At 37.4% G+C, this 10,568-nt stretch overlaps 1 protein-coding gene across 3 annotated transcripts in view; it reads left to right on the top strand.

Annotated features, from left to right (window-relative positions):
• kpna5 (karyopherin alpha 5 (importin alpha 6)) overlaps positions 1 to 10,568 on the top strand; it is a 35,186-nt gene that overhangs the window by 584 nt on the left and 24,034 nt on the right. The window contains exons 1-3 of one of the 3 annotated variants that reach the window (XM_057834111.1): positions 10 to 150; positions 4,741 to 4,872; positions 8,088 to 8,189. In XM_057834111.1, coding sequence (XP_057690094.1) covers positions 4,744 to 4,872; positions 8,088 to 8,189 — 231 coding nt within the window. In that variant the 5' untranslated portion in view covers positions 10 to 150; positions 4,741 to 4,743. Of the gene's footprint in view, positions 1 to 9; positions 174 to 4,740; positions 4,873 to 8,087; positions 8,190 to 10,568 lie in introns of those variants that run through there. The other 2 variants (XM_057834112.1, XM_057834110.1) reach the window with 2 other exon arrangements.

Raw genomic sequence — 10,568 nt, 5'->3', positions numbered from 1 at the left:
CTTGTTGTCGCGCGGTGTTTTCTGGGAAAGTGTCACTAGGACGCCATTTTCCTCTACTGACAGGGGAGGGAGTCTTGTCAGAATTTGAGTTTTGTTTTTTTATTTTTATTTTTAAAGACTCAACTTTCAGGTCCGTCTGATTTTGAAGGGGTAAGAATCAGCGCCTTTATTATGTACGTTATATATTTTTGGGGGTTATTTGCTGTTTCATTTAAATACACAAGCTAGTGAAAATAGCTGCATCTGGAAGGGCTAGCCCTGGTGCTGGGTTGTAAGCAGATTCAGAATATTCTAATGAAAATATAACATTGAAGGGAGTAAAGAAAACCTAGCAGAACTTTTGAGATGCAAAGAGGACTTCTTGTCTGTTTGACTTTTAAGTATGTGTGGTCCTCGATCCGAAATATGTGTCCGTGCACGAAAGGAGTGCAACTACAGCTTATGACAACCCTATTACAAGAGGTAAACCTTGATCGAGATAACGCTTGGTAAACATAAAAATGCCATTGGAAGTGAATGCCTTGAGTATTATTTGTTTATTTGGAAATTGGAATTAAGATGAATGGAAAATATGTTAAGATTAATTTTCTTTCACTCCCTAGTCTAAATAGATTGCTGCCTATCTTTCAGTTTTGTCTTTCAGTGCAATTCTGGGAATTTAACTACAAAATATGAAAACACTCAATGATGGGTATTTCCGACCAAATTTCTTTTTCGTCACAACCCATCAATTAATACAGGCGTCGGGAACTTTTTTGGCTGAGAGAGCCATGATCACCACATGTTTTCAAATGTAATTCCTTGAGGGCCATACAATATGTTTAAAACTAAAAATACAAGTAATGTGTGCATTTTATGCAATTTTGACACCTTTAAAGTGCATGAAGTCTCTGAATTCTTTTTAATAACATTGTTATGCTGTTGCTAATCAATGATGAGGTGGAAAACACTCAGGTGACATGAAGTTCCGCTCTGAAACCCCAATTTGGCCAAATTTAAAAATTGTCCTATATGCACGTCATCATTGGAAAGCATGAAATCTCAATTTTCTGGGGGAAGAAAAAATTTGAACAGGAGGGCATTTAAAAAAAAAAATTAAACAGCAAAACCCTAACTGGAGGTGAGAGCACATGAGAGTATAAATAAAGATGCCACGATTTTAACGAGATATTATTGCATAGTTGCCTCTTTTTCGATTCAAAAACTCTATGCAGCATGTATCACCGAGTGTCAAGACACAGCTGTGAATCGCCACAGCTGGATTTTTGGGGGGGATTTTATGGGTGAAACATGGTAATGTAACAAGGGTCGCGATGCAGAAATCGCCGACGTCAAGGAGTAATCGAGATTTTCATTTTCATATATTTACCCTTTTAAACGTTTTTTTTTTTTTTTTTTTTTCCAATTTTTCTTTGTTTGGACCGACTATTTATCATTTAAATATTGGGGAGAATGCGACATTAACGAAAAAAATACAATTAAGTAAAGATGTCCCGATTGATCGGCGTCCCGATCGATCGGGTCCGATCACGTCATTTTCAAAGTATCGGAATCGGCAAAAAAATATCGGACATGCCTTTTTTAAATACATATATTTTTTAATTAAATTGTTTTCTAATTGTATTAACGTTACAGACAAAATGTCTTACACTCATCCAGAGTCTTTATAGTTTTGACTTAAAGTAGGGTTATCAAATTTATCGCGTTAACGGCGGTAATTAATTTTTTAAAAATTAATCACGTTAAAGTATTTAGCGCAATCATAGCATGCGCTGCACGACCCACTCACACAATGTTGCGCTCAATCTATAATGGCGCCGTTTTACCTATTTATAGAGCTAAAAGGCAGCGAGGCGTGGATGCCTCTCACAGAAGGAATGTTAATAATGTAAATGCCATCTTGAGGATTTATTGTCATAATAAACAAATACAGTACTTATGTACTGTATGTTGAATGTATATATTCGTCTGAGTTTTATTCATTTTTTTCTTCTGCCAAAATGTATATGATCAGAAAAAATTATTGGCAATGATTGGAATTGAATCGGGAGGAAAAAAAAGTAATCGGATCAGGAAATATCGGGATCGGCAGGTACTCAAACTAAAACGATCGGATCGGGAGCAAAAAAACATGATCGGAACAACCCTACAATTAAGCGATAATTATGAGGTAGACATCCGTGACTTTTTTACAGACGCAAATGTTTTCATTGTGACATAATTTGTTTAAAAGTTTAAAATATGCGAGTGAATAATTTTTTTAAGTCGTTTTATTTTATATATATATATATATATATATATATATATATATATATATACACACACACACACACACTCACCGGCCACTTTATTAGGTACACCTGTCCAACTGCTCATTAACACTTCATTCCCAATCAGCCAATCACATAGCGGCAACTCAGTGCATTTAGGCATGTAGACATGGTTTAAGACAATCTCCCGCAGTTCAAACCTAGCATCAGTATGGGGAAAAAAGGTGATTTGAGTGCCTTTGAACGTGGCATGGTTGTTGGTGCCAGAAGGGCTGGTCTGAGTATTTCAGAAACTGCTGATCTACTGGGATTTTCACGCACAACCATCTCTAGGGTTTACAGAGAATGGTCCGAAAAAGAAAAAATATCCAGTGAGCGGCAGTTCTGTGGGCGGAAATGCCTTGTTGATGCCAGACTGGTTCCAGCTTATAGAAAGGCAACAGTGACTCAAATAACCACCCGTTACAACCAAGATAGGCAGAAGAGCATCTCTGAACGCACGGTACGTCGAACTTTGAGGCAGATGGGCTACAGCGGCAGAAGACCACACCGGGTGCCACTCCTTTCAGCTAAGAACAGGAAACTGAGGCTACAATTTGCACAAGCTCATCGAAATTGGACAATAGAAGATTGGAAAAACGTTGCCTGGTCTGACGAGTCACGATTTCTGCTGCGACATTCGGATGGTAGGGTCAGAATTTGGCGTCAACAACATGAAAGCATGGCTCCATCCTGCCTTGTATCAACGGTTCAGGCTGGTGGTGGTGGTGTAATGGTGTGGGGAATATTTTCTTTGGGCCCCTTGGTACCAATTGAGCATCGGTGGAATGCCACAGCCTACCTGAGTATTGTTGCTGACCATGTCCATCCCTTCATAACCACAATGTACCCAACTTCTGATGGCTACTTTCAGCAGGATAATGTGCCATGTCACAAAGCTGGAATCATCTCAGACTGGTTTCTTGAGCATGACATTGAGTTCACTGTACTCAAATGGCCTCCACAGTCACCAGATCTCAATCCAATAGAGCATCTTTGGGATGTGGTGGAACGGGAGATTCGCATCATGGATGTGCAGCCGACAAATCTGCACCAACTGTGTGATGCCATCATGTCAATATGGACCAAACTCTCTGAGGAATGCTTCCAGCACCTCGTTAAATCTATGCCACGAAGAATTGAGGCGGTAAACATTGGATGAATGAGTTTCGTTTATGGTATAGATCTCTGAAATTGATCAAGCAGCAAAAAGCTCTCAATTTGGTTTCATTGTTTGAGAGTTAATATTTCTTTGTAAAGCCCTGTGTTCGAGCGTGTGTGTGTGTGTGTGTGTGTATGTTGTGTAGTGACGCGTGTGTATGAATACAAACATGGCAAACAAGTAGAAATGTGTATATTATGATGGAGAGTGTTAATTGTAGTTTGTTGGTAGAATGTTGAAATTGTGTGAGCCCGTTGTTGTTTGTAAATGTATTGTGTATAACTGTGTAAATAAAATAAAAAAAATAAAAAAAGTTCTGAAGGCAAAAGGGGGTCCAACCCGTTACTAGCATAGTGTGCCTAATAAAATGGCCGGTGAGTGTATATATTATATATTAAATATTACACATTGATTAATGATTGTAAGCTAAAAAGGACAGACATTTTGAACAACAAATATAAACTTCTTTTTATGGCTAGGTTGAAACGAAAGCGGTTGCGCGACGTCTGTAAACAGGGGTTTCCAGGGTAAAACGGACAAATTAAAAATAGTTCGGGGGCTTATTGCGCCATGAATCTGCTATGGCAGCATATAGACATATTGTTGTATCAAACACACCAGTTCTTTTGGCTTAAAATACAGCAGTTTATTTTAAAGAGGGGTGCAAGAGCAGAAACTGCTTTTTCACCCATGTCTGTTTTCCGCCGTGAGTACTTCTTCGACTTCTGGTGCTACATGGTTTTGCTGATGGCTTTGTAGTCTTTTTGATACTTGGTGGGGTTAAGCTTCATGCAGGCAATTAGAAACGTAGGATGCGTCTCTTTTCATGTTCACGAAGAAGCCTAAGTCCTATGAATAGTGTTGAATACACCTTCAAAACAATTTAGACGGGTGCATCTTTGCAATGACGGCTGTGAGAGTTGTAAAAAAAATAAAATAAATAAATAAATAAAAACATTTTAATGAAAAAGCTTTGTAAAAGATTAGACTATAAAAAAAATTGAAAATGGTTGGGGATGAATACTTTAAATGACATTGAAAACACTGAGAATATGAAAATTCTAGCTATTCAATACAGATGGAACTTAATCTTAGAAAAGTACAGTGGCATGTAAATAGTTTTTGCAGGGTGCCAATGCTTGTATATAGGATGGACTGGTCCTCAGTGGTATGTTTGAGGACCCTGGGAATGCCCAATTTATTTATATGACTTCATGTTTTAATACTCAATTTTTGTTTTTTCATTGGCGCTGTGTCGTGTCTCTTCAGACCATGGCGAGTCCAGGGAAAGACAGCTACAGGATGAAGAGCTACAAGAACAAAGCCCTGAATCCTCAAGAGATGCGCCGAAGGAGAGAGGAAGAAGGAATCCAATTACGAAAACAGAAACGAGAGGAACAGGTAAACAGTCACCTAAAATATACGAGGTTCATGTGATTAAAGCCCAAATATCTTGATCACCAGATGTATTTGCATGTTTAGATGATATATTTATTGAAAATGAATTCTCGAATTAGTTGACTTTTTTCCAATTTTCAAACCCCCTATAATGATTAGATTAACAAAAATTAAGCTCAAACAAGGTCTTTACAAGGTAAAGCACTAACCTTAGTACTATTGTACTAAGCACAATAATAATAATAATCTGAAGTACATTTTGTTTATTAAGGCAAATGTGTGTAAATAATTAAGGATAGTGTGAAGTGAATGAATAATGCAACGGGGGGGGGGGGGGGGGGGGGGGGGGCACTTTGAGTGTCCTAAAAAGCGCTCTATGAGAGTGAGGTGTTATTAGACTTTTATTAAATATGCTATTGCTCCAAGTCCAACTGTCCCCCTTACTTGCACATGCTCAAAGGGCCCCCAAGTTGCCTGTTGCCTGGGACCCCCGGGGACCCTTGCTATGCCTCTGGGCGTAGTTAAAAGAAAATAAATTCTTTAAGCACGGCAACTACACAGGACTATCCAAGAATAATGAATTAAATAATATATGATAGCAGAAAAAAAAATAAAATAAATTGAATTTGTTTTTACATGAACGTGATCGCCATTTTAATGAATTAATGACACATTGAATAACAAATGTTTGCATTTAAATCCGTGGCACTTTTAGTCCCCCATACCAAAGAACTTTTTAATTTAGAAATATTAATTTAGAAATTTTTGATTGCAAATTTAATGGTGTATTTATTTAATTAACCTTGGCACTTTTAGGCAAGGCACATTTATTTGAAAAGCACAATTTAACACAAGGTAAAAGTGGTTCACATCACATGAAAATAAGCAAGACAATTTCAGTCTCCCATACACTTTGTCCAAATTTCTCTAACATTGGAGGGGGAGTAAATTTAACTGAAACTAATCCACAGCTGGCTGAATACTGAAAATATTTCTAAAACAACAGCCTGGCTAATGATACAGTATTATTTTGCTTTCGCACTAAGTCATATAAGCTCTATGTAAATAACCGCTAGCTTGCAGTTGCACTAAGGAGACTAGGGTCTGTTGTGAAATCATCGCATCACAGGAAAAAGTGAAACTGGCAGAAGGCACACTAGAAAAATGATTTCATTATTATTTAAAGACTTATCATGAACGGTTTTGTTGTTCTTTTGTGTTATTGTTTTGTATAATTTTTTTAATACTGCTATCATCAAATATTATTTGAATAGTTTTCTTGATGCCCTTGACGCTGGTGCGCTCTGAGGCGGGTGCCTAGATCGCCTTTTGGGCGGCACGGGTCTATATTAGCAGCTTTTAATGTTTCGTACATTAGTTACAAAAGTTGTACAAAAATCCTCTCGGTCTTGAATAAACGACTATTTCATTATCAAGTTAACAGTTCAAAACGGTAAATAAAATACTTAAGTCCCCATTCTGTATCAACAGCTTTAAACTGCATCCAATTAATTTTAATGTTGTGAATTAACCGTTAAAGGTGTTAAAATTGCTCCCAGTATGCCATAATTTCCCTTCTGTCTACTTTCGACCTGTGAAAGTTGTAAAACTGTTTCATCATTTAAAGATAGATTCAAGTCAAGATTTTGTCGTTTTAGGAGTATTTTAGGTAAAAAGTTAATGAGGTTCTCTTGGAAGGTTCGCTACAACTGCCTTCCAGGGAAGTCTACTGCTTTAAGATGACAGCTGTTTACTAACGCCGGCAAGTCTGTCATTTCGCAGCTAGTTTTTTGTACATGTGCTGCTAACGCTGCCGAGTCTGTCATTTCGCATCTAGTTCTTTATACATGTGATATCTACCGTAGCATTATGTGGGCGTAGTTTGTAGCGGCTGTCGGCAGCAGTCAGGTATCGTTGCCTTTTTTATCTAGCGGCATGAGTCAAGCCAGAGCCATGAGTTGAGCATTGTCATTACCCGGGTAATGACAAGCATGATGTTTACACTCGGTCTTTCCTCATTGCGTCCCGAAGACCGCGCTGTGTTTTAGTTCGGCTTTACTTGGCATATTTCAATAATCGGAATTTGGATGTTTGTGAATCGTTCTCGAATCTTCCATGGCCGAAGCGCAAATAATCTAAGAATCGGAAATTTCGCACACCTCTAATAATCATCATTATTATTATTATCATTCCAATTTGTTTTTCTCATTTATTTGTTTTGCTTCTTGTGGGAAAATCTCGCTCGACGTACGACCATTTCGACTGACAAACCCAGTCCTGGAACAAATTGAATTTGTATATAGAGGTGCAACGGTAATTGGAAAATTATCAAAATCTTTCAAATAAATGTTTTGTTCTTTATAACCCAGGGATAGGTGAACCGTAGGTACTAAACTTTCAATATGGCTAGGTTCAGACAGCAGGTCTTAACGCAGAAATCTGTTATTTTTTCTCGTGTTTTTCCGACTCGAGTGAGGCATTAACTTGACGGTTATGAACAGGACAAGGCTAATAGAAGTGCACCATTTCAAATCCGATCTAGGTCACTTTCGTATGTTCACTTTCGTATGTGGTTACAATCCGATCTGGGCCACATTTTTCCAGAATGGGGCTTTGTTCTGAACTCTCAAGTCTCTTAAATCAAAAGAGAGAGGCAGGGAGGGCGGCAGCAATGGAGCTCTGCATTAGCGTTAGCGCCTAGCTTGAATTCTGCTTTAAGGCAGGAGGCAGGCTTGACCACAGTCATAAAAAAAAAAATTAGAAAAATAAAAATGATCTGTTTTCTTTTTGTATGCCAAATGAGCAATATTTCACTATTGCTTACATGGTCAAGTTGGGGCAAACTGACCGTATGTGTGTGCGTCATGCACACAGTGCGTGCATGCATTCTATCAATCCATGTACATTTTGAATATACTCTAAACGGGGATTATTTATCTCTATTATTGGTGTCCTCTTTTTGGGGATCAAAATATGAGCACCCTAGAATGCCATGGAGCTATCTTATGTAGTCATTTGTTTTGATGCTTCTGCGCATGGGGGTCAGCTTGCTCAGCCAAAAAAACAGAAATCATTCAGAAAAATTTGAATTGTGCATCAAGTACTGCAGTTTCAGACTAGACCTAGCTTCAGTAGCAAAAGTAATTTAACAATTTGCACATAAATTCATAGTTCGTGTGATGAGGGTGGTTAACCATTGGCATGTTCTCTGCCCACAGCTATTTAAGAGGAGAAATGTATGTACGCCAGCGGTAGATGAATCAATGTCAGAATGTCCGATCCAGGATCCAGACGTCAGCTCAACAGTTCCCGTTGCCAGCGTAAGTCAGGTTGCAAGCATCATCATTGTGTATATTTATGAAGATAAGATAAAAATCATGCCTCTAATGCTGTGGGCCTTTTCTCTCATCTTAATCGTTGCCTTCAGCATTTCCTTGCATTTTCCATGCACATCATACTTGAGTACACCCTCTTTGTAAAGTAAGATTTTAATCAACATCTCAGTCAATACAAATACAGTTTTTACAATTTAAACATCACTGAGTTTTATAGAATGTTTGATTGCCTCCTAGCATGAAATTGTGAAATTTAGGTTGTTGATAGAAGCTAGAGACCAAAATTAACAATTTTATGAAAATTAGTCGATGCAAAAGTGAATAAACCCCTAACAAAAGGTGCTATATCTAGTATTTTGTATGACCGGCATGCTTTTAAGGACATTAGCAAGTCTTCGCGGCATTAGATCAACAAGTTTCTGAAAGATTTTGTTTGTTTTAAATTCTTAATGTTGGATGGAGAGTAGTGCTGCAACGATTAATCGATTAACTCGAGCATTCGATTAGAAAAAAAACATTCGAATTAAATTTTATTACTTCGAGTATTCGTTTAATTAAAGTGCCGTTTTAATGGTTTATTTTAAAAGTGTTTGCATTTAGTTTTATTGATTAGGGTGGATACACTGCCCTCGGGTCTGCCTCTTTTCACATGGCTGAATCCAACTGCTCCCTGTTAAGACCAACATAAGCCAAGTTTTTGTTTGCGCTAATGTTTTTTAATGCATTCGTTTATAGATATATTTAGCAGTTTTTTTTTTGTGGGAGTATGTGTTTAAACCTTTTGTAAAGAGCATTGTTAAAAAAAAAAAAAGTTTGCATTTTATAGCATTTAAGATAGCGGACTTTTGCTATGTAAGTTAGCCAATTGTTCTTTTGTTGTACATAGATCCTCATATTTTTTTTAAATACCGTTTGAGGCTAAGTTCAGGTATTTTTCATATTCTTTATCCGATTACTCGATTATTAGAAATAACTAGTTCATCGATTAATCGACTACTAAAATAATCAATAGCTGCAGCCCTAATGGAGAGTGACGATCTACTTATTTCTTCAGAATTCTCCACATGTGCTTGGTCAGGTTCAGAATACAGGTGCACGATAATTATCGGTCCGATAATAGGAATTATGACATCATCCCAATAAATCCGATAGCATTATTAATAGGCCTGATAAATTATAATATTTTTGGCACAGTGTCGGTGGATTGAGATGTGTGCGTTTGTTTCCGCTCCTGCTTTGCCAGTATGCAAAGTTTTGTTACTGTTTGTTCTAGAGGCCGTATTTTTCCATCACTAAGTGATGAACCTTACTATTGCAATTAGCTAATTTTTGCATTTTACAGTGTTATGTTTACAATTTTTTGAGAGGCCTTTTGGTTATTGATAGGCTTGCTGTCCTATAACTGTCAGGTTAAGAAAGTTGTTTCATGGACGAAAACCACAACAGTCTCTACTCCTGGTGCACCAAATGTTTTATCTGCTGACAAAGCACAATACCTGTTGGTTTAGTTCAGTGCATATTGTTCAGGGGAACACATCGTCAATGACATTGACTGAGTGATTGTGATTGGCTCAAATTATGATTGTGATTGACTCAAATTATATTGATTTCATAAAATAAGAATGGGCACTTTATTTGAAGACAAAATTGTTCTTTTCTTTGTTTTGTTCATAATAGTAGTGTTCATGTCATCATGAAAAATCTGATTAGGTCAAAGGCAAATCTATGCTGAATCCACCACTAGTGTTTTTTTTACCTGCAGGTGTACATTTAAAAAGGTATATATATATTATCGGTTATCGTATCGGCCTTGCGGAGCAAGAGGTTATCGAAATCAGTTGCAAAAAAATGAATATCGTGCACCCCTAGTTGCCCCTAGTCAAGAGACATTGAATCACTTTGACTGCGTTCTTCTTACTTAATGCTACTCTGGCCTTCCTTGCCTGTGTGCTTGGGGTCATGGTCATTTTAGAAAACTGGACGGCTGGGCGAGATTCTTATTTTAAAAAATCTCAGAATTCATGATTCCATCGATTATATAAAGCTCCCAAACACCAGCCACACACATGCAGCCTCATATAAAGACACTGCCACTACCATGTTTACTGTACGTACCATGCACTTTTCTGTGTACTCCTCACCTTTCAGATATATTGAACTTTGAGGTTTTATTGCTCTTGAGAATATTGTCCCTGTAATGTTATTCTGGATTTACTTGATAAAATCATTTTCACAATTTGCACTTACTTTTATTAAGCACTTACTTTAATTAAGTACATTTTACTGCTTGCAATATTAAGTTTAGTTCGCAAGCAACAACTCGATATATAGTTTGGGCTCTCAAGTAAATTTTACTGTTTGCAA

This window comes from Corythoichthys intestinalis, chromosome 4 (genome assembly GCF_030265065.1).
Source record: "Corythoichthys intestinalis isolate RoL2023-P3 chromosome 4, ASM3026506v1, whole genome shotgun sequence".
NCBI classification, from domain to species: Eukaryota; Metazoa; Chordata; class Actinopteri; order Syngnathiformes; family Syngnathidae; genus Corythoichthys; species Corythoichthys intestinalis.
This window is presented reverse-complemented; position numbering and strand designations above follow the sequence as displayed.